Source organism: Marmota monax, unplaced genomic scaffold (genome assembly GCF_021218885.2).
Source record: "Marmota monax isolate L192 unplaced genomic scaffold, Marmota_monax_Labrador192_F-V1.1 WCK01_AAM20220418_F8-fsc00002, whole genome shotgun sequence".
Classification (NCBI taxonomy): Eukaryota; Metazoa; Chordata; class Mammalia; order Rodentia; family Sciuridae; genus Marmota; species Marmota monax.
The window spans coordinates 3682337-3708173 of NW_026693571.1; the positions used below are offsets into that span (position 1 = coordinate 3682337).

The following is a 25837-nucleotide window of genomic DNA, read 5'->3' on the forward strand; positions in this document are numbered from 1 at the left end:
AACCAGTTCTGAAGGTGGTGACAGGATCAGGACCTCCTCTGGAGTATCCACAAACAGTACAAAGATATCTCCATCAAGTTGGCCTCCTACCCAGCATCTGAAATTATGCAGAGTGATTCAAATTCCATTTTCAAGTTCCAACCTAGCACAAAGAGAACTTCAATCCAGTACACACTCTTATGAGATGCGCTGGTAATCTTTATAAACTACTTGGCTCCTACTCTTATCCAATGTAGATTTTGACTTTCTTATTTTCTTATTTGTGTGTGTGTGTGTGTATGTACGTATGTTTCCCTTCCTATTTGATTTTTTATTATTTCTGAAGCTGTCTTTTAGTCATTATGCTTGCAGTATCTAGTTTCATTTACTATCCCCACAAAAATCCTATATACAAACTAGCTTTACCTCACTATTACTCTATCATTTACTTAAATACTTTGGTTTAAGGCAAAAGACAATTGGTTTTGTTATTACATTTTAATAACTTTAAAGGAAATAGTCACACCACAGAAACAATGAACTTTGAAGTTGTAATACATGATTCTTTTTACATCTTTTAAAAAATTCTTGGGCTGGGGATGTGGCTCAAGTGGTAGCACGCTTGCCTAGCATGTGCGGGGTGCTGGGTTCGATCCTCAGCACCAAATAAAAATAAAATAAAGATGTTGAGTCCACTGAAAACTAAAAAATAAATATTAAAAAAAATTCCCTCTCTCTCTCTCTCTCTCTCTCTCTCCAAAAAAAAAAATCTTATAGGTCATGGTGAAGACTTGGAAACAAAACTTATAGAGAGAATAAATTAAATAACATAATTGAAGACCAGGGTTAGAGGAATCAACTTATAAAAGAGATACTAGTGGCTTAAATAATACATTTTAAGGGTCATAATGAACTTATATTTAATTCAAATTTACTTAATTGATTTAAAATTTCAATCAACTGGGTTGGTGACATAGTTTGGATCTGGAACGTCCCTCAAAAGCCCATGTGTTAATGTTTTTTCCTAGTTTGGTACTATAAGAAGATGCTAAAACCTTTAAGTGGTGGGGGACTATTGGAAGGAAGTTAGCTCATTGAAGAGGGCCCTTGAGGGGAATATTGAAAGCCTGGCCCCTTCCTAAATCTTTGATCCTTTGTCTCTCTTCGCTTCTTGACTCCACCAAGTGAATAGGCCTTCTTTGCTAAACCCTCCTAACATGATACACCATGCCACCATAGACTCAAAGCAGGGCTAAGTAAGAATGACCTGAAACCTCTGAAACCTTGAGCTAAAATAAAACTTTCTTTCCTATAAGTTGATTATCTTGAGTGTTTTTGTCAAAGGAATGGAAAACTAACACAGATGGGACAGAGGTACAGAGAACTGGGCACAGTTGTTTAATCAGCTTTTCATTGCTGTGATCCAAAGACCTGAAAAGGACAAAATAGAAGACCATGGGTGTATCTTGGCTCACAGTTTTAGAGAATCAATTCATGGTTGGTCCTGCATGGTTCTTCACAGTTTTCAGGCAGAGCATCTTGGCAGAAGGGCATGGCAAAAGAAAGGAGGAGGATATGACAACCAGGACACAGAGAGTTCTGCTCAATAGAGACAAAATAGAAACCACAAAAGCATGCCCCCAGTGATCTGATTCCTCCAGCTACATCCTACCTGCCTATAGTTACCACCCAGTTGATCCATATCAGTGAATTAATCCACTGATTAGGTAATATCTCTCATAATCTAACCACTGCACTTATGAAAAAGTTTTGCATTGTCTCATGAATGAGCTTTTGTGGGACACCTCATATCTAAAACAGCAACAATCTTAGTTTGTAATGAGCTACATGGATTGAAACCAAGAATACAGTTGAAGGGGAAATTGAGGCTAATAAGAACCAAACAATATCCCACCATTTTTATGGAAATTCTCTGGTCTGAGAATCAGAGTGGTAATCATAAAATAAACAAAGACCCATCTCACTTTCAGAATGGGCATATATTAGTAACTTAGAATTCTGTACACATAGAGGTATACAAGAAATTCTCCTGTAACAAAGTTTAGGGCACAAGACAAATCCATCAAACCACTAGGAAGGGAGACAAAGACATGTGAAATGTTTTGCTGATGGAATCAAATAAAATTTACAACACTATAAACACACTTTAAATTTAATGATTTATATAAACTTTCTTGTGTTCTTTGATAATCAAGTAGAAAATGCAAACTCTTCACATACGTGACATGAGTTAATAGTATCTTACAAGGTCAAACCAATTTTCAGTTTTTCTCTTCTCTTTGCCAGTATGTTTAATCAGTTTCAATGATTAACCTTCCAGTATGCAAAAAGCATTACTTATTCTATGAGACCACCCCTGGAATGCATAGATACATTACATGGGTAATTAGTTTCTTGAATTTACCCTCTAATCCTGGGTAACAAAGATTTGAAAGCAATGCCATTAAGTTCACTCTTTCCTACTTTAGGTGATGTAGAGGTTTCAACAACACAGTCATACCACTGTGGGAGAAACTTTTAGGGTAGCAGTGAAAGTACTAATATATTTTTTTCCTTCAAACTCTTCCCAACTCTTCCCCACTGCATTAAATGTCAGAAACCTGAATCATTCATGAAACACATTGCACCTCACTTCCTGCATCACCAACACTCACAACACTTAATTCTTTACATTTCTAATACTACCAATAGAAACCGTGCTTTTAGTAACTTTTACAAAAGCTACTTGGAAGGTCTCCTAAATGAAACCCCTGTTTGTTCTGAGCTAGTACTCAGATGAATCAATTTAAAATGTAAATTATATTTTGTGTGAAATAAAGCAGAGAATATTGTATTAATAAGATGCCAAGGTCTTCTTCTCACCAAACCTTGTTCTCACTGATTCCTTTGTCTGAGGCAGACTCCCAGGTCCCCAATATGGGCATGGCCAGCCTCTTATTCTTCACATCTCAATAAAATGGCCACTTTTTTTAGAGAGGTCTTCATTGATCTCCTTGCATACCCTGTTGAAACTAGGTACTCTGTTTACTTTTCAACAATGTCATATGGTAAAATTATATTTTGCAATACTAATAACAATGTGCAATTAGATATCAATTTGACTGTTTTGCAATGTGTGTTATCTGTGTGCCCCAAAAGACTATAAGCTCCATGAAAAGGGAAAATTTAGCAGTTTTGTTTTGTCAGGCACTTTGCAGTGCCTTATTTTCTCTACTTGTAAAATAAAGTTAATAAAAGTGAAGATTTAAAGAAATAATTCAAGTAGAGTGTTTCTCACTACCTAATATAGTTAAAGCTCAATAATGTCAGATACTGTGGTTACTACCTCCACACTCGCGATCCCTAGTGCTTGGGAAAGTACCAAAACATAGCAAGGGTTTAATAATACTGAATCATTAAATGAGTGAATAAATAAAGGAAGAAGGACATGAAGAGTGAAGAGATCCCAGAGACAGTGACCTTCAGATGCCAGGAGACTTTAACCAGAGAGAAAAGATTGGGCTGGAACACTTAAGGGTAAAAAGACACATAAACGAATTGCTCTGAAATGCTAAGATAGTATTTGGCACAGCACATTTTTGTTCACTTGAGCATGATTTCAGCATTTCTCTTCATGAAAGACCTCCACATTTGTTCAGTATAATCATCAAAGCTATTTGTCCATTCTCCATTAATGAATTCACTCATCCCACAATCAAATCTAAATCATTTAATGTGAACTTATGTTATAAGACCTAGCATGTTGCTATAATCTTCCAAATCTAAGTTTTGATAGATTCATAAATTTATCAGATAATTTCCTCTTTGACTAGCAATAGCAGTTTAACAGAAGAAGAAGGGGATTGCTTCTAAAGAGAAAAAAAATGAGCAAGAAGAAAGGTGGGGAGATTCAAAGGCAAACTTTAAAAGCTTCATATTTCAGCCTGGGTTGGACCTATTTATCTTTATTTGTACATTGACAAATAATAGTCTCTGAACAAAAATTCATGGACTCCTGACTCCATTTCAAACAGAGTTACTGAATTGGGCCTGAGGTTGTTAAGTCTGGACTGAGTGTTAAGGCAAGCATGCTCAATTTTGGCCTCCTCCTTGAGTTAAACCTAGAAAATAAGAATATAACAAATATTATTTTTGATTACCACTTGAAGATTGAGCTATCATAAGATTCAATTTTATTGAGTTATTGAGTAAAATAAATGACTATGTAAGACACAAAAGCAAGCATTATTACCCTGAAATATTTGATTTTAAAATTTTGAAAACATAAGGCTATATGAAAGTATATATATAGGCATCTATGCCTTATTAATTAAATACACTCAGGGAAAATATTAATACTATCAAGTAACAACCTAAAAATGAAAATTAATTAAGACGTATGCAACATACCTTGAAAATAATATAAATAATGCACTAACTCAATATTTCCCCAAATTCTTCAGGGAAAATAATCTCTAGTTTGAAGTCCTGTGAGTCACTGTTAAAAGACAGATTCCTGGGCTGGGACCGTGGCTCAGCGGTAGAGCGCTCCCCTAGCATGGGTGGGACATGGGTTCGATCCTCAACACCACATAAAAATAAAGGCATTGTGTGGTGTCCATCTACACCTAAAAGACAGATTCCTTCCTGGCTTGCCAATTTGGAATCCCCAGATTATGAGCCTGAGAAGAGGTATTTTACAAGCATTATGGTGACTCATGTCCTATGGGTAATTTCAAAACAATTGCTTGACATTTTTTATAGCCAGTTGGAGTTTATACTGAGATACATATTCCTGGGCCCAATGACAGTATAAATCAATATTTTCAAGTGGGCCTTTAGAATTGACAATTTGAGCAATCTCCTTGAGAAGATTTTCTGCAACATAAAGTTTGACACCATCATCCTCCTTAACAGTGTGTTAAGGGCAAAGTTGAGCTTCTTTTATGAAATACTAAGGGATTCATTATAAGAATGTTGAATGAATGCAAGTTATGTTTAGTAAAATAATGATCTGCTTTTATTTTAAGATAGCTATGTGATTACTCCCTTAAACATTCAATCAAGTAAGTTCTTCATAATTAATGTAAGAGGAAAATCCAAATTCATTTGTATTATTTTTGACTTGCAAATTATGAAAGATAATAAATTGTATTTATTGTTCAAATCTTAATATATTTTATTTTTACATATATCTTCAAAAGTTAGTTGAATATACTCACAAAATATTCAGGCTTAGAAAAGTGTATTTACAAATATTTCCTAAGCTTTATCATTTGATTTTTATCTAAAACTGAGACATTATTTCCAGTTCATTAGCAAGATTTTTCAAAAGAAAGGTTTTTTAAGTTTTCTTATGCATTAGAATTCTTTATTTTGTATTCATATTTTCTTGCTCTGATCTTCTAACATTTTAGATTTTCCTGTATTTCAATACTTTTTTTTTTCACCCATTTTCTTCTTTTATGTTCATGGTTTAGCATTTTTCTCAGACTTATTTCTGATTTTTATTTTTCAAGATTGTCTTGATTTATATTTATTTAATATTTAATACTATTTGTTTCTCTCTTTATCATTGAAAAAAAAACAGAAAATTCCTTAATCTGATGTTTAAAACTAAGGAATATTTACTGAAATAAGAAAACTTGGAACATTTTAAGAATTGCATTTTTATCCATTTCAACTAATCAAGCTTACTTGTTGGTTGTTTGCAACTACACATTTCTACTTCTTTTAATAATGAAAAAATCTGTCAAATTTTTCATATAGCTAATTAGCACCAGTGGAAGAAAATCCATCCAGCCTTGTCTCTTTGAGCTTGTCTTAATAGACTTCAGTATCATAAAACATGCTGGAAAAAAAGTAATATTTTACCTATATTATTCTGATATCATTTTTGGTATGTCCCATAAATTGTGTTTGTCATTTTTACCATTGAAAAATGGTAAAAATAAAAATAAATGAAACTAAGTTTATAGCTGTGTGTTTAATACATGTTTTTCTCATACTTTGAATATCTTTCACATATATAAAAAGTTCACTGAGTAACATGGAATATGTAAAAATGAGTAAGGTTTGATCAACCTGAGGGTGCTTATAGACTAGAGGGAGAAATAAGATATAAAGTATGTGAAGCAAAGTAGAAAATTATGGAAATCTTAAAAAAATGATCTAGAAATTTCCTAAGGGAGACAAGAAAAGGTAATAGTTTGAAGCATTAGCGAAGCTTCATCCAGAAATATGGCATTTGGGCAGAGATTTAAAGGATGGGTGAGGTTTGGCGTAAGGTGATGAAGACCAACAGAGGCTTTCTAGGCAAAGGGAAGAAAGTGAGAAATGGTATGGTGAAATGTGGAGGTGGGGATAATTCAATGTGACCAGAGTACGTGATAGTTTGGGGGAAGAATCAATGTATGTAGTTTAGTTAGAAATGTGGAGACACCAATGATACCTAATCAATAGGTAGGGAATGACATATTCAGTGTTCAGTGACAATTCTTATGGAGTTCTTTGTCTGCAGCACATGCTTAGATAAATACTTGGCTCTATGATATAATCCTCAAAATAATAGTATCAAATAAGTATTTGTTACAGTACCATTTCACAGATAAAGAAAAGGATTAGAGAAGGGAAATGACTGACAAAAGTTGAATCTTAAATAAATAGCCTTCCTGAGTAAATGTATTTTGAGAGGTTAGCATGAACCCAGAAAGTGAGATAGCATAGAGGAAACTGTAAATAAAAGATGGAAACACTGTTGAACATGATAGTATGATGGTATCTTAAAGTCCTAAGAAATAGTAATAAGGTCCTGCCTATGGTAATGAAAAGTTGATCTGGGAAACACAGATTTTTTGATTTATTATATTTTCCCTAAGAAAGCACCAAATATGTAGGCGCACTCCCCAATCTAAGGTCCTCTTTTAACATCTTTCACAGAATTATTGAGATTTCTTTTGCAGCCCTTGTCAAGAATTGGTATTACACATTTGTGTGACTATACTTCATATCTATTTCCCCCTCTTGGTGGTAAGGTTCAGGTTAGACGGGTCATGCTTAAGAAACCCAATACTGTGTCCATCAACAGTTAATATTTAAGAGTGGATGAAGAATAACTAGAAAGAATGGATGATAGATAAATAAATGTAGAATAAAAAATGACTTCAAGAACTTTGAGTTAAAATATGAGTGGATAGTATTAGAATAGAGGAAGGGAAGGGAGTATATATATATATATATATATATATATATATATATATATATATTTACATATACTTCAAGATATAGAACTCTGAGAACGAACATTCATTAAAACAAAAAGTATCTAAAAGCAAAAAAAAGAAGTCATTAAAAGAAAACATAATGCATGGTCTTATTATTTTAAGGCTATATTCCATAGCATTTACCAATAAGCTCAACTAGTTCCATCCTTTTTATTTTTAACTCCATCCTTTTTTTAACCTTGAGTTTGATCTTTTTGAAAATGTTGAATATTTCATAGAAATACATTAAACTAATGGGTCATTTTTCCATTGTCTATATAATTGATAAAATTTTAAAAAGATGGGCCATCATTACATGTAGTATAATTATGGTCTCAAACAATCACTGACTGTGTAGTCTATCACTCTTTCAGTTATTTGGTCATTTATTTGTTCTTTCTTCAAAATTAAACTAGTTTTTAGGACTAAAGGAATAAATAGTTAGGTTCACAAATTTTTGAAGCAAACACTTATCCACTGTGACTAAAGCAAAATAAATTGTCTAAACCTCTGGATCTTTATTCACCTTAACAAATGATAGAGGTAACCAAAAGTTAGTCTTAGTTTGAAATGACTTTCTCATTTTCATTAGAACAAAGTAAGTCCTCTTTTAAAATCCACTTTAAAAATAGGAAAAGCATTCTGAATCAGTAAGCAGACCAATAAGCCAGCAAAAAGCCCTGGGATGTGAGAGTTCTGGATTTTGCTGCATGTATTCACATAGGAATAATAGTACTGGAGAGACTGATAAAAAAATTGCATGACTAATTCTAGCTAATTACTATCAGTGTGTTCTTAACCTGTCTACAAACAAGAAATTCATATAGTACAAAATCAAGTCTAGAAATCAGAGAAATGTTTGTGTTTAGAGAACATTTCTTCATGGAATTGGTAGTTTAAGGGTATTTAGTCTTAGTTGTTCTTTTCATGGATCTAGATTTGAAAGCAATGCCTTATAAAATGTACGTTGCTCTTTAGTTTTTAGAGTAAAAACTCAAGTTTTCAACTCAATAATTATGTTTTAAAAATTATGTGAGAGGTAGCACAGTTAAATAAAATACTAAATTGTAGTTCAGACAAAAGTTCCCTCCTATCCCTTACTGGCATATATAGGACTTGTCTACATCCAACAATTCTGAAAATTTTTCCTCAAGGAAAAGAAATATAATAATCTGAAATTCAAGAAATGTCTCACACGAAATGAAAAATGATGTCAGCGCTGTGCAGTTGGAGAATTGCCTTTTAGCAATGCATAATGTGCTCAGAACTTCAGTGCTTTGTAATTTGCTAACCTTCAATAAAAATAATAACCATAGTAATTATAAGACCTGAGATATGAATACCACAAAACAGTCTCCATCAAAACCCAAAAACCAACAAAGCTCAAATTGTTTCACTGATACACACATTTACAAAAGAGGCATCCCAAAACTTCATATTTATTTTTCTAAAATCATGTTAATTTCTTATTTATTTCAGGCATTACTAGAGACTCAAAATTTACTGCGCACTCAGGTTGCAAATTTTACCTTCAACCTTGGATTTTCAGGGAAGTTTTACCATACAGGTAAGAAGGAGCTTTGTGTTCTCAGGCAGCTACATATAAATAGGACATAGGATTATAAATGTTCCATAATAAGTAGGAGAAACAGAATGTCCAGATTGATTATGGGAAAAACTTGGGTGCATTATATGAGAAGCCAAATCCAAAATCAATGAGCTCGTTTACTTTGGTAAATACTATTAAAATCAAGGACAAAAGAGAAAGAGAATTGACTTTTTCAACTCAGTACAAGAAACCATAATTATTGTTTTAAATATGACTGTGCATCTTGTTTGTCAGCACAGCCCAAGTGAGAGCATACCTCAGTAATGATGATGATGATGATACTAATACTAATAATAGTGGGCAGTATTTTAAAAATTTTGAGTGGTCAAGGTATTGGAGACTTTTGTACATATTATTTACCTTTGAAAAACATCTGGTGATGGGAGAGGAATTTTATAGCCTCAAAGAAATTTATTGATCTTCCTTTGTAGGATTTTTACCTGAAAATACTAAGATGAATTTGGCCAAATATCCATTAAAACCTTCACAATCAAGCTTGCATTTTTTCATAACTATAATTTCTGTTCAATCTAAGCCTCTCAACAGGTTCACAAAATGAGACTTGTGTTCATTACTACTTACTCTGTGTTCTGTTATTTCTCACCTATTTTTACTCTCACCTTCAAATTTTGACTTTCCTTTTCTGAATATTAGGATTGTACTAACTGTAGAGAAAACAATGTGGATAAAATTGTCTTGCAGTGAAGACAAAAATACTACTAAATAGTGCTGGTATTTGTATTAAAAGAATACCAACATCTACACCTATTTGTGCTTTTATGCAGTGAGTTAAATGCTTTGTTTAGGACTTTGCATTGTTGTTTTATTAGCATCTTAGTGGAAACAATTCACAGTGTTCTCTGTGCATGTATGCAGTTTATTGATTCATTGCAAATATCCCATGCAAGGGTAGTGTTTAATTATCATAAATTGAGCTTGTTTACCCAAAGAGACTGTTTAATATAGAAGCCCAGCATGGTTTATTAGAATATTGAAGTCACAATGTCTTATTGGCTTTTCCTTGATGCTTTTTCTCCTGCTTTGTAACATGTAAATCTGCTTAAAGTAATAGAAGGAAAATTAGTATTTAGACCAGTTGATAAATCAGATGATTGCATATTTTAAAAGGACATTTTGTAGAATAGATTTGGGTCATCATATCTGCACAGGCAAAGCAATTTCAGCTTACAATTTTGAAAATAGATATGATTTTATAAATCTTCTTCAAAAGCACCCTCAAGAAATGAGTTCAGGCCTAAGAAGCTCTGACTATGAAATTATAAAGCAGATAACTGTGCAGGCTGCATCTACTCATGCAGGAGAAAAATTATGGGATTATTTGGAACTCACATACAAACAATACTATTTTGTCTTAAATAGTTATATAGTGTAAGGAAAACATTCTTTTGGCTGAAATATACCTGGATAATCACCTCCATTTTTATTTACTTTTCCCACTCAGATCTCCTAAACCTGCCAGACATTTGCAGAATTAATGTTGATAGAGGTTATGACGCGTTCCATTTCTTATTTACAATCCTGAACATGTATATGGTACACATCAAATGAGCAGCATACCAATCAATATTACAGGGTTAATTGTTGAAGGAAGACCAAAAAAATAAAAGCAACATTTTAATTTTATTTCTTTCTCTCTCTCTCTGTTTTTTTTTTTTTTTTTTTTTTTTGAACTGTGGTTGTAGAGATTGAACCCAGGGCACTCTACACTGAGCTACATCTTTATGCCTTTTCCATTTTTGAGGCAGATTCTCAAGGCTGGCCTTGAACTAGCAAGTTTCCTGCCTCTGCCTCCCTGAGTAGCTGGTATTACACATGTGTGCCACTGAGCTTGGCTTTCATTATATCTCTCAAGGAAACCTTATTGACTCTTTGTATTGAAATTATCCTAAAAAATAATGGAAGAAACACTGTGCTGCTGTGCTGTGGTGATAGTGCACTTTAGAGAATAAACACCATATATAAAATGGCAAGTCCTGGAAGTTTAATAACCTTCATATAATTATGTAACTTTTATTTAACTATTATGCTGTTTTATCCACAGGAACATTGAAAATCATCCATAACATTTTTCAAGGATGCAATCATGTCATGTTAAATACTTATTAACACACATAGGCATATCAAGGTTTCTTTCAGGGCTGAATTACACATTAGTGATACCCACTGTAAGAAAGGCAATGCCTCACCCTCCTATAGTCACATTCCTATATAGAAACTTAACATTATAGAAAAAGAGATTACAAATCAAGCCAGTGCTGTGTTTTTGTGTGTGCTTGGCTGTGATGCGTAACCATGCAGAGATGGCCTTGTTGCAATGAGAGCTTAGTTCTTCCTCCAGATGATCTGGCTTCCCAGTGCATAAAGATGCTGATTGATGAGCCTCATTGTTTTGAAGACATTTAATCACATATGTCCAGTGTAATAATGATTGATTCTGCATATTTCAGTCTGATTCACTTATTTGTATTTCTCATGTATTTTTTCCTGTTCAGTTTCTCTGTCCTTCACATGGTAAAAACAATCTCCACCCAAAAGGGCATATTCCTAAGCTTTTCATAAAAGTCATTCATCCGCAGGTGCTAAATTGAAAGAGGAAGGACATGGTGTTGATTAAAAGGAAAAAAAAATAAAAGTATGGGGTTGAGAGTGAAATATTTTAGTTGGGAAATATTTACAACTTGATTGAAATTGCAAAATGAAAACTCAATTGAAAAATGAAGACATTACAGCATTAAGAAGATGACTTTTAGGCATAGAGGAGCTACAAATTTTATTTTTCATAGAACACAATCATTGCTGTTCTTTGTAATTCATAATAAATTGAAAATGATTCAATAATTAATTCATGAATAATGTTTGCAAATTGGATTAATGTTGGTCTTTTCCATGACAGTCAGTTTTTACAAAAAAACACCAATTTATGTAAAGTTATTAACTTTCAAACATGAAAATAAGAAAAACATTACATTCTTTCTCCTTTAGTTATTTTTTGTTTTTTTACCTTTTCTTATGAAGGGTGGTTTAAAAGACTAGATATTAGAAACAGACTGCTTGTGTTAAAATCCAAGTACTGACATTTTACTAGCTATTTGAACAAAACCATGCTTCTGAACATTTATATTCCTCAGTTTCAACATCTCCACAATGGGGAAATAATATCTCTTTTATCTGGAATAATGTCTAGTTTGTTGTTAGTATTCTGTTTATTATTGAGGTTTTAAGAGTATTTTGTATAAGAATCAAATATTATCAAAAATAAACAATAGATAATTTGCACTGCTCTTTTTTCTAATTTTGGAACTTCAGGTAGCTTTTAATCAGTTTTTCATCATATCGCTCATCTTACTTAGTATAATACTTAAAATTAGTTTATTCTATATTAACCTGTATGTAACCATATAGATTCAAGATACAAAGTAAATTAGGAAATATCTTCTTACTATTTAAGAATAATACTAAACAAATATTTGTACAAACAAAAGAGATAATACTGACACTGGAATTTTATGTATTTTATTTTAAAGTTACAATTGTGCTTTTAAGGAGGTTGACTTACACTCCAGATCTTGCTAAAGTTTGTCTTATTTTGGTAGACCTAAAAGAACTCTTCTTAGAAGCATATTATCTCATAACACAGATCCTCTAAAAGTGATAGCAAAGAAATTAACTCTTTATATATCATACTTCTGAATCAAAGTACTTCTTAAACTCTGGGAATCAGAAAAAGTAAAATAACATAATTTTTAAGTAAGAATAAAATTCACTTTTTTACTAATGATGATCTAGATTTGAATCTAGATCAAGTTAGAAGTAAAAAGGCTCAATTTGACCACAGATATTTAAATAAACTGTAACTTATGTTACTATGGGAATATATGGAACACAAATTACATTTTCACACATAATTCAAGTACACATTAAGTACTGAAGATGTGTGTGTAAGATAAGTCGAAAATATAATATTTTCATTTAGCTGAGTTTGAAAACATTTGGAATTCTTCTGTTCCTTTAGCATGACTTGTATCATATTTTTCATTAAACAGTTTTCACTGTCAAGGGTCTGCCTCATGTGGTTTTGAGTTGTTTGACCAGCATAATAAGAGAAATGCTGACAGAAAGTAATCCATGATGTTGAAAGAATTTAAAAAGGAGGCTTTAAATGTCATTCTCAACCTTATGGAGAGTGTTTATAAATTAGCATAATCTCTGATATGAAAATTACTAAGATTTTACAATCAGCCATGCATCTGTTTATATCAATAGTCTGCAAAATTTTCCTTAAATTGAGTAATTGACCTTCTTCCTGGTCAAGTATGCATTATGTGCTTCCTGCCACTTACAATAATGATCAATGGAGTTTAAAGTGAATAGAAGCATTTCTCAAACATTCTGTATTCAAAGCACAGCGGACTAATCCCAGAGAGTTAAGAGAACCATCAATTCCTTCATCATATGTGACATGAAGTAACTCATTCTAATCTATGATTAAGTCTGCCAAATTATGGCCTTGAGAAACATCTGTAGCATCGTTATGCTACAGATGAAGAGATAAACTATTCCTCATTTGGATTTCAATATTCAATATTCTTTTACTATATTAATGAAAGTCAATAAATTGTGAATCTGTATTACTAATGATTTTTAGATAACTTTAACAAAAATTAGGAATGTTATCTGCTCATTTTATTCATAGGACTTACCCACTTTTTAAACTTCCATTTCTTTATTCTTTGGAGTGACATTTGTGTTGCCAAAATCCTATTTAAATCAGGCCATTCTTTCAATTTTAAAGGACTGTGGATTAAGGATTATATTCCAGGAACAATGAGTGTATTTAAAAAGACATACAAGTTGGTTTATACTTTATTGGCCTTAAGAAATTTTGAATGTTCATTGATTATAGTAACATAGATGGAATTAAACTATTCGTTTATTCACTTTAAAATAAATAGAATTTTAAAGAATGGTACAAATTTTTTTTTTCATTGGTTAGTTCTAGAAGATGGATTTCTATGATTTGGGAGTTTTATTTTTGATTTTTTTTGGATTTGTATCTTTCATCACTATGTTTTTTGTATTTCTAAAATAAATGAGCATGATTTTTGTAGTCAGAAAAAGAATTAACAATTCAAAAGTTAAATTACAAACTCAAATTTTTCACATATATATGTGCATATATGTGTAGGAAAATTTTTAAGAGAAAAGGAATTATCTTTCATCATGAGTTCTTTGTACAATGAGAAATAAGTTGATAATTTTGAAACAAAAAAAAAACAAATGATTTAAAAGTAGATCTACTCTTTTATTACAACATGCTAGCAATTCTAAAAATAAAAATATCAGTAATAAAATACTCCTAAATACTAAATTAAGCAACTCTCTGCACCTGAGGCCAGCACCACCTACCTCCATGACTTCCCAAGTCACTTGTCTCTGATGTAATTTTTCCTGATTAGAAAAATCACATAATTGAACCTACGTATCAGTAGCATGAAGGATTAAATAAATTTTACAAAAATAACTTTTAAACTAGTACAAATTTTTCACTAAAGTCATTTTTAACTTTGTGTTTATAGGAACTGAAGAGGAAGATGAAGGAGATGATCTTCTGCTGAGGTCTGTGGATGAGTTCTGGTGGTTTCCACACATGTGGAGCCACATGCAGCCACACCTCTTCCACAATGAGTCATCTTTAGTTGAGCAAATGATTCTCAATAAGGAATTTGCACTGGTGAGCACATTTTATTGTAGTAGTTTTCAAACTACTCATCTAGTAGTGGATTATTAAATCAGTTTATCATAATAAATTCTATAGAAATACAATAAAACAGAATATCGGAGTATAACACAGTTATTAAGGATGCATGTTGTGTTTTGTGGTATTTTATTTCAGGACTGTATACATGCATGGGGCTGAGAGATATATGTGATATATAGATAGATAGCTTTCTATATAGATACATATAGATATAAATCACAATAATGTCTTTCAAAAGGTCATTTTCAGAAAGTTGCTACATCCTGATTTATTAGAAAATTATTAGAGTATCAATGAAAAGACCGAAAAAATACTTTCTCATCCTCCATTTCTCCATTACATTCCAAATGCCATATGATTAGAAAAATCATTTGCTTAAAAATCATTTGCTGCAAGAACAAATGGAAGGATGGATGAATTGAATCATTGAAATAATGACTCTAGATCAGTGGCTCTCAAACTCCAGTGTGTCTCCATTTCACCTAAAAGTCTTTTTGAAACACAGACTCTGGGTCTTACTTTGAGAGTGCTGATTCAGGAAATCAGCAGAGTAGCTTGAGAATTTGCATTTTCAAGAAATTCTCAAAATGATGCCCACAAAATCTAGAAGAATCACTTGTCTAGTCCAGAAGCTGGTTAACTAGGGCCCATGGGACAAATGTGAATTATTGTTTGTTTTTTATGATCCCTGAACAAAAAAAAAATGTTTTGTTATTTACATTTTAAATGATTGAAAAGCAATCAAAGGAACAATATTTAGTAATATAAGAATTATACTAACTTCAAATTTCAAAGTCCACATATGAATTTTATTTGAACACTGCCACAGTCAGTCCTTTATATCGTCTGGAGGTGCTTTTCCACTGTAACAGTAAAGTTGAGCAGTTGCACATTACACCAACTGTCCCCAAAAGCATAAGATATTTCTCTCTGGATCTTTACTAAAATGTATATGCACGTCTGTTGTAGATGTTAATGAAATTATGTATCCCTTTAAAAATGTAATGGAAGATTGAAATCTTGTTCCCAGAAAAAACACTCAGATACACATTTAGACATATAATCACAAAGGTTTGTGATAATCACAGGGCCCAAACACCCTGGATCTGGGTTAGGGAACCCTGTCATGAAAACAAGCAATTCTTTTGTACTGAGTAATTGTTGTTATCTTTGTTTTTTTAAAAAAATATATGTATTTGGAAGCTAAGCCCTCAAATGGATGCAGTAATATTTTATAAAGTTGTGCCTAGATATTAAGTTAACTCCCTCTCTTTCCAGCTCTAAATTCCTATGATAGCATCAGATCAGCACAAAGAACCTTTAGAAGTAAGAGTTAATAACATCAAAGGCAGTTATGATCATGAACTCAGTCACCAGAATAACTTGTTTGAATCCTGACCTTCTAGCAATGACTTCTTGATCTTGAATACATTAGTTAGATTCTCTATGTCTTATACTTCCCCTGTGTAAAAATGAGAATAATAGAAACAACCACTATATAGGATTACTGTGAGGGTATGTAAAATATGCTTAATGTAGTGCCTGACATTCAGCAAGCATTCAATAGGTGCTATGTCCTTTCTAAATACAGACAAGTGTGCAGTTATTTCTTTAAATAGATAAGTATGCAGCTATACCTTCCCTTAAATAGTCAAATATACATATATGTATATATAATGTATAAATATATCATACACTTGTATATTCATTTTATATACGATATACATATGTTTATCTATATATACATTATATATATATATATATATGGCTTAATGTGTGTGTGTGTGTGTGTGGTTAGTCATCATTTAACCCTTAGAGAGAGTCTAATAGATTTAGTACTGCTTCATAACATTGTAAAATTAAGTAAATTTCCCCTTTTCAAAAATAAACATACCTTGAGTAAGCTATCTAAATTTTCTCATTTGTGGTTATTTTGAAAATAAAATGTGTTTTTCACTTGGTTTAAACCTTCCCGACTCCTCTACCACTCTGAAGCCTTGTTTTTTTAGGCTTGTAGGTCATATTTCATAATGGCTGATTTCACCTATTTGTGTAATTTCTTTTTAAAAGCCATGCTGAGAGCTCTGGGAAAGACTCAGATGTAATTGCTTTGTAATGAAATGTTGAAAGCTATTTAGAGTCCATTCAGAGCAATTACATTTGTTTAGTTAGCGTGGCTAGAAGCTAGACTTAAACCTATAAATATATTTTGTAAAATATATCTTATTATGTGCTGCATAGTCAAAATATTGCAACTTAAGTGAAGTCTGTTAAACACACACACTGAAATGACATTGTCCTTCTTCTGGAGTTCAACTCAATAAAACTCAGGACATTTTAAACAGTAACATTCAGAGCCCCACCTTTACTATTAACATAATATGACAATATGTTTACTGTCCAGAAAGCAAGAAATTTCTTTCTTTCTTATTAAATGATCTTCTTTTCCTATTCAGGTGACACTTTAAAATCATCAACAGTATTGAGACAGGATAGGACAGTAGAAAACACTGACGGAGAGGTTGGCAGGATAAATATTAGCCCCAACTGCTAGTACAAAATTCTAATGGAGTGGGCAACTTTTTAAGTGTCTTCTTGCCTCACTTTTTCCCCCCGAAATAGTAATGCCTCCCTTTTTCATTCTCCACACCACAAAGTTTTGAGATAATTAATTTAAATCAACTCATCTGCCAACCAAAAGCACTGGACCAGATAATGCCACTGATCAATTACAGCTTTAAAATTCTGTGATCACTGACAACATCAGTCCACAAATTTGAATTGAACATCTTGAAATACTCATCTAGCTTCCATTGAAGTAATTATGGAAAGAGATTTTCAAACTAAATGAATATTTATATGGATAAAAATCAAAAGTGTCCTCCCGCTACTTCTTTTTAAATTTGTCCTGTACTCCTAACTACTCTTTAGTTTGACCTTGAGTACCAGAGGGTTCCTCAATCTCAAAATCACAATTGTTCTCATAGCATTTCCAAAAATGATTCAAATGACATATTAATAGTTTCATCGTGATATTTCAGAAATGGTTTTTAAAACATAATCAATCAGCATGGTCTTTTGTGGAATTTCTCTGAGTTCTTTCTGGATAGAGTTCATTTTCTGTTATATATGTTTAAAAATCATGAGAGTAACACATTGTCATACTGTTTCTTTAACCCTTCATTATTTTGGAAGAGGCTTTATTAATTATCATTGCTCAATCCAGGTACACATGATATGATGTGTATGTGGGGGTTGCATGTATGAGCACAAAGGAATGCAGTGTAAGTGCATGTATATGTGTGTGTATATGCTAATGCATGGATACATATGTTGTGTGTGTGTGTGTGTGTGTCTGGACAGATAGCATCAATTTAATGATAAGCACAGTCAACCAAGATAGGATAGCTACAATATACCTTACTTAGTATGGAAATAAAGTGAAGAAAAATATTTTTAGTTCATTTTCCTTTAATAAATCATAGATCTTTGCTGCCATTCAGTTGCTTGAGCATGTCAATAAATAGAAGCAAAGCTTCAAAGATGATAACAAAGGCTGAAGAAAACTAGAAGCATCAACTAACATGAAAGCAGCTAATGAAAAAGTTACCAAAAATCATTCTGATTTAACCTGCATCTCCATTTTAATCACAGAAAGAAGAGCGCCTGTAGCATAAATCTGAATTATTTATTTTTATTCTGCAATAGACATATGAAAAAAGTTTTTGAGAATTGTTTTGTTGTTTTAAGTTTTAGATACATACTCATTAAATTTCCCAAGTCAGTGTGGCTTTTCAGTCCACTGATAATTACAGATCATAACGTACCCTGAAGGGATAAGGACCAACTTTTTGTCTTCAATGCTGACATTTTAAATAACAATGTAAATTTTCTTGATGTTCTATTGAACAGTAGGTTACCTTATTCTTGACCAAGTAAATAAAGATTCTTTAAATAAAAGGCACAAGCTTTATAAATTCTACTTTTTCACTTTTACATATTTATGAAATCTATATAACTTCCTCATAATTAGATGCAATTTTGTGAAGTAAAAATTTCTGAAATTTAGATTGTTCTTGTAAAAAAAAAACAAACCTATCAAAAAGCATCTATGGAAAAATCTGTTATAATAGACTGCACTCAATTTGCTATATAGATGTCATATTAAAAAGTAATCAAAGGAGGGGGCTGGGGATGTGGCTCAAGTGGTAGCGCGCTCGCCTGGCATGCGCGCGGCCCGGGTTCGATCCTCAGCACCACATACAAACAAAGATGTTGTGTCCGCCGAGAACTAAAAAATAAATATTAAAAAAAAATTCTCTATATATATCTCTCTCACTCTCTCTTAAAAAAAGTAATCAAAGGAATATGAAAATGGAATTTATGGCACAATAAGGCAAATGTCAGAGAGAACTGACTATGGATGCCTGCAACGTCAACATCTTAATGGATCATGTAACATACGGCCTTGTGCTGTACAGCAAATAAAAGATGCCAAGAATTGACAATTAAAACTAATAGGGTATAAAAGTAGGGAATTTAGGAAAAACTAATAATCACAAAATTCAATGATGATACACAGTCTTTACATTCAGAAGAGGGGATACATTCACATGCATTATTATTATTTATATATTATATTATGCATTATTAATAATAAACCTGAACATAAAACATAGAGAAAAAGGAGAAACTTGTGCAATATGCAATAATATGGATGAATATTGAGGTTATAAGAAGCTAATCAGAGAAACATAAATATTACATGATTACTCTTATATTAGGTATTTAAAAATGTCAAGTTCAAAGAATCCCAGAATGGAATAGTAGTTTATAAGGACTGGGGGGAAGATAAAATGGGGAGTTGTTAAACATGGAACATACGTTTTAGTCTAGCAAGATGAATATATTCTAGAGATTTGTGAGAGAACTGTAATTGACAATAATGTATTTTGAACTTAAAAATTTGTCAAGAAGATAGATTTCATACTAATTTAATAATAATTCAAATAATAAAATAAAATAAATGTTTTTGACAATTTCATGAATTCTAAAAGGATTCCATGAAATACGTAACCATTTGATACAAGTATCTATGTAACATACTTCAGAAATCAAGTGCGTTTGTACCTTCAAACTAATTGTCCCAAACTTAAAGATCTAAAATACATACTATGTATGTCACAATCTATATAGATCAGGAAGTTGAGCATGGCTTAACTGGATCCTGTAGTTAAAGATCTTTTATAACACTTCCAGGAAAGTGATAGTCATTTTAAGTTTCACCTGGAGAATAGACCTCTGCCAAGCCTGCATGGTTGTTGGCAAGATTCAGTTTCTTACAAGCTATTGGATTGTTTCAGTATCTCAATTCACCATCATCTGTTTGGATCTTCCCTAAGTTCCTGGCCACACGGGAACAGTCACAATACAGCTGTTGGTTTCATCAAAGAGAGGTTCTAAGAAAGGTATGAGAGAGAGGGGGGTGGGAGGAGAGAATATCAGAAGTGATAATCCATTGCTTATCACACAATATGCATGAGAAGCCAGTCATTAGGTCCAGTCTACACTCAGCAGAAGAGAAATTAAACAAGTGAATACAAGGACACAGAGATCATTGGAAGACATTCTAGCAGCTGCCTATTACATATAACTGGAAATAGCAAAATAGGAAATCCATATAACATATTTATTCTATCATTAAATTTAAAAATATTTAATTTAAACTAAAGTCTAATTTCTATTCTCAATCATAATGACAATTAAACTCTTCTAAGCCTAAAATAATCAGATTCATTTGACATCTCTCTTCTTCTCATCCAATATGTTGTCTCTACTAAAAATATATTTGGAAGTGATGAATTCTTATCATCTGTACCACTCTCTACTTAACCTGAGTTTTCATTGTGTCACTTTTTAGGTTTATTGATATTGATATGGACAAATCTTACAATATAGTGTTAATAAAATAATTTTCACTGCACTCACAGATTTGTTCAAACTTCACCACATTTTTCATCATGTCTAAAAGAAAATCCATAACAAAATGAAATAAAATTAATAATAATAAAAGAAAATTCAAACCTATTAGCAATCACTTCCCATTTTACCCAATTCCTCAAACCCTAGGAAATCACTAATATCTTTTTTGTCATTCTAAGTATGTTTTTTTTTTCTGATTATTTGATGTAAATAGCTGGCCTTTTCTGTTAGATTAATGTTTTCAAGATTCATACATGTTGTACCATGTATTGGTACTTCATTCCATTTTATTGAATATAATATACTATTATGTGGCTATATCATATTTTATTTATCCATTCATCAATTGATAGACATTGGCTTGTTTCCATCTTTTGGCATTATTTATAATGATGCTATGAACATTCATGTACAAGTTATTTTTTTGTGGCAGTATGTTTTCATTTATAGTCAGTGTCTATCCAGGAGTGGGATTGGGAGGTCATGAAGTAAGTCTGTTTAACATTTGAAGAACCGCTATATTCTTTTCATGGTGTCTGCACCATTTTACATTCTCACCATCAATGAATGAGAGTTACAATGACTATGCATTCTCACCAACCCTTGTCATTATTTGTCTTTCCTATTATATCCATGCTAGTGAGTGTGAATTGATTGTTCTTTTTTCAAGATATTTTGGCTGTTTCAGATCCTTTGAATTTCCATATAAATTTTAGGATCAGGATATCAATTTCTGCACAATAGATGGAATTTTGACAGTGAAAACATTCCATCAGCTTATCAATTTAGGAAATATGGAAATCTCAACATATTCTTTCTTCTTGTCCAGAAACATGAATTGTCTTCATTACTTTTCATAATTAAAATATTTTAAGTTTTTAAATTTTCAGAATTTGTTTTATGTTTCTTTTATTAAGTATATTTTTAAATCCTCTATATTTTTCTGTATTTCTGATACTATGGTAAATAAAATTGCTTCTTTTTCTGTTTCATTTTTTTCTCAGTTTTGGGGATTGAACCAGAGCATCATGCGTGCTAGCACATACTCTAACATTGAGCTACATCCCCAGTTCCAGAAATTATTTTTAAATTTCTTTTTCACATTGCTTATTTTTGAATATAGAAGACCAACTGACTTTTGTGTATTTGTATATTGTCATAGTCAAATTTTCTGTACTTTAATATTTTTAAAGACTCTGGAATTCCTGAGGATTGTCTATATACAAGACATTATTTTCCAATATGGATACATTTTATTTCATTTTTTTTCCAATTGTCCTGACTAGAACCTCCAGTACAATGCTTAATGGAAATGGCAAGTGCAAATATCCATGTCTTATTTCTGATCTTATAGGGGAAGTATTCAGTTTTTTGCCATTAAATACGATGGTACGTGTGATGTTTATACAATAATAAAATTGCCTATTTTATTTATGATATCTAAATTTGTTGGCCAAAGGTGTTCAAATTATTTCCTTTTGATATTTCTTATTTTTAAAATGTCAGTAGTGTTGTCTTCATTTTTATTCATGATTTTTCCATATTGGGCCTTTATTTATTTATTTCTTTATTTATGTTTGTTTAGTGTGTCTAAAGATTTGTCAATTTTGTTGATCTTTTTAAAGAACCAATTTTTGGACTCACTAATTTTTCCCTATTACTTTCTGTTCTTTATTTCATTAATTTCTATTCTAATCTTTAATATTTCTCTTTGATCACTTTGTGTTTAATTTGCTCTTCTTTTTTAGTTCTTAAGGAAAAGATTGGGTTATAGATTTGAAATCTTTATTTTTAATATGATAATTTACAGCTATTAATTCCTTTCTAAACACTAATTTGGCTGTGTCCCCTAAGTTTTGGTATACTATGTCTTCATTTTCATTTATTTCAAAGTATTTTCTATTTTCCCTTGTAATTTAATTTTAGTCATTGCTTAGGGCTGACCCTTTACATTTTAACTTTTCAGAGTCTACTTCAATATTATATTGACTTAATCCAGTGAGATATGGAAACATCACTTTTTCATGGCTCTCTCTCCTTTTTCCTCTATTATTGGTTTAGATATACCATCTGTATGTTACAAATCCTGCAATGCACTGTTATAGTTCTTCATATAATTTTATATTTTTAAAAAAATTGAAATAAAAAAGCAGAGAAAATATATATTTGTAAAATTTTCTACATTATGCTTTTTATATGCCATCTCTCTACTCTACATTGCTTCTGTGGATTTGAGTTACCATTTGATTTTTTTTCTCAACAATGCATCTTTTCTTCTAACTTCCTCTTTTGTTCTGCTATTGGAAGTACATTATATTTCTACACATTAGAGTCTCCCCAAATATTCCATAATATGGTTTTATACAAGTTGTTTTTACATCAATTGAGGAGAAAGACGAAATATATATTTATACTGTGCTCTATAATTAACTTTATCCAATATTTTTTTTCTTTGTGTTGATTCAGATTATGCTCTAGGATTACTTGCTTTTAGCCTGAAGAACTTTCTTTGTTATTTCTTATGATATAGTTCTGCAGGCAATGAATTCCATTAGTCTTGGTATATCTTGGGATATAGTAATTTCACCTTCACTTTTAAAAGATAGATTGCTGGCTATAGAATGATTATTGATCACATTTTCCCTTTTCATCATTTTGAATATTTCTTTCCTGTTGTTTTTGGCCTCTATGGTTTCTGATGATAAGTAATAAGCAATTACTAATCTTGTTTTCCCTCAGTGTGATTAGTTGTTTTTCTCTTGCTGTGCTCAAGATTTTCTGATTATCTTTAACTTTCAAAATTTTAATGATTTTCATCATGTTTGGGATATTTTCAGGTATTACTCCTTTGAATATCATTGTGTTTCTTTCTTTCCACTCTTCTTGGTCCTCCCCTATTGCTTATGTTGGTACACTTAGCAGCCTCCCACATTTCTCTGAGGCTCTGGTCATGTTTCTCAACTTTCTATTTTCTATGTTCTTCAGATTTCATTAACTCTTCAAGTTCATAGCCTCTTTGTTCTGCCAGCTCAAATCTCCTCTTGAATGCTCTAGTAACATTTTTCATTTTAATAAGTATACTTTTCAACTCAACATGTTCATTTCTTTCTATAATGTTTATCTTATTGATGTTTTGTATATAATGAGATATTGTCATCACACCTTCTGTTCTTTGAGCATGGTTTGCTTTAGTTCTCTTTAAACATATTTTAAAAATTTGTCTGTTAAGTCAGTCACATGGACTCTTTATTGCTGGCTTTATTTCTGTTGTTCACATTTTTCTATTCCTTTTCATAGCTTAGAAATTTTGTTAGAAACTGAACATTTAAGATAACATATATAGCATTCTTGATTCTGTCTCCTCATTTCCAGAGTGGATTTGTTTTATTTACTTTTTTTTTTTCTGTTTAGTGACATGACTCAGCAATTTAAGTGAAGAGCCCTTCTGCTGAAGTATGCAACTTCATTTTGCTTCTCATAGGGAACACAGCCACTTTGGGAAGACAGTGGTTTTGGCAGGGTCCCCTTTATGTCTTTCCATTTAGCTGTCTATTTCTGATATGAAGGTTAACCAGATGGGAGCCTCCACTTATTACCAGCTGTTTGATCTATTGTTTTTGACAGTGCCTTTGGGGTGTAGATGGCTCCACAGTGTGATCTAATAAAATGTGTTTCTCTTTGCAGAAATAGTCTTTGAGGTCAGACTGTGAAGCAGTTTCTCATTCCCAAAGTGTTCCTCTTCACTGCCTCCATCTCTGGTTTTCTATGGTTAACTTGTTATTAATAGTAATTAAGGTAACAACAGCCTCCTCCTTAATTGATCATCATCAAAATCTCCATTGTGTTTGAGAGTGGCCTTGAGTTTAAACTTCTCCATACTCTGTTCCAAAAACTTTCAGTTTTCCTTGGGAAGAACATTGAGCTCTATTTTCCTATGACCTATATTTCTTATGACCTCTCTATTTTCTACTCCTTGGCAAAATATCTGCTCCAGAGATACTGAAGGGTGGCCACAATGGCTTGCTTCTCTCAAAGGCACACCTAGATTTGTGGAATGGGCACTGGGTTGGGGAAGGAGTATCTGATCTTCCCAACTTGCTTCTTCTGTTGTGGAAACAACACTATACAATTGAGATGGGGCAAGGAAAAATCAAAGCTCTAATATTACAGCTATTCTTGGAATATAGCTCATGCTCTATAAGGCAACTAGAGAAGGAGAGCTCCAAATATTATGCAAAGTGAAATAAGCCAGTCCCAAAGAACTAAAGGCTGAATGTTTTCTCTGATATGCTGATACTAATTCACAATAAGGGGAGATAGTATTTTGGACAGAGGAGAATAAAGGGAGGGGAGGGGGCATGGGAGTAGGAATGATAGTAGAATGAATAAGATATTAGGACCCTTTGTGCATATATGATTACATGACCTGTATAACTCTACATCATGCACAACCAGGAGAATAAGGAGTTATATTCTGTTTATGTATTATGCATCAAAATGCATTCTACTGTCATGTATAACTAGTTAGAACAAATTTTTAAAAAATTAAAAGAGAGAGAGAGAGAGAGAAAGAGAGAGAGAGAGAGAGAGAAGGAGGGCTCCAGATCTCTCAGCTGTTCTTGACTAGACTAGAACTTCAGTACACAGAGCTGAGGGGATGCAAAATGCTGGGGGCTACACTTCTAGAGAGAAATCATAGCCCTTGCCTGAGAACTACAGAAAAGGAGAGCTGTATTCATCTGGAATAAGAATTCAGTTGTGAAAAATTGGAACAGGTGGGGAAGGGCTCAACTGGTTTTTGACACTCTTGGTAGATTCTTGAATAACCTTATTTTTTCCATTAGCTTTAAGTCATTTGTTCATTTTTTAAAGACCGTACGGGGATAGTTTAAATTAATTTTCACCAGTTTGGGATGTATCATAGGAAGACTATCTAGAGAGCTCCTCATACAAATGCCAGAAGTCTAAAATCTACCATCTTTCTCTTGGCTAACTTATGGGGATAACCTGTTAATTGGTCTCCATCATTTCCATTCTTTGCTGTCTTAAGTTTATCCTTGATAAACAAAGTCTGGTGATCATATTAACATGTAATTCAGTTATTGTGACATTTTGTATCCAAGACCTCCACATTACCAAAGTTAGGCCACAAACCTTGGCATCCAGCACACTGTTTCATATGTTGTAAACACCCTTCTAGTGTTTTTAATAATTGCACTTTAATGA

The 25837-nt window shown here is 32.2% G+C and overlaps 1 protein-coding gene across 1 annotated transcript in view; it reads left to right on the plus strand.

Annotated features, from left to right (window-relative positions):
- Ndst4 (N-deacetylase and N-sulfotransferase 4) overlaps positions 1-25837 on the plus strand; it is a 252847-nt gene that overhangs the window by 112982 nt on the left and 114028 nt on the right. Inside the window, exons 3-4 of the mRNA XM_046459045.2 lie at positions 8721-8808; positions 14448-14602. Of these exons, the coding sequence (XP_046315001.1) occupies positions 8721-8808; positions 14448-14602 (243 nt within the window). The remainder of the gene's footprint in view (positions 1-8720; positions 8809-14447; positions 14603-25837) is intronic.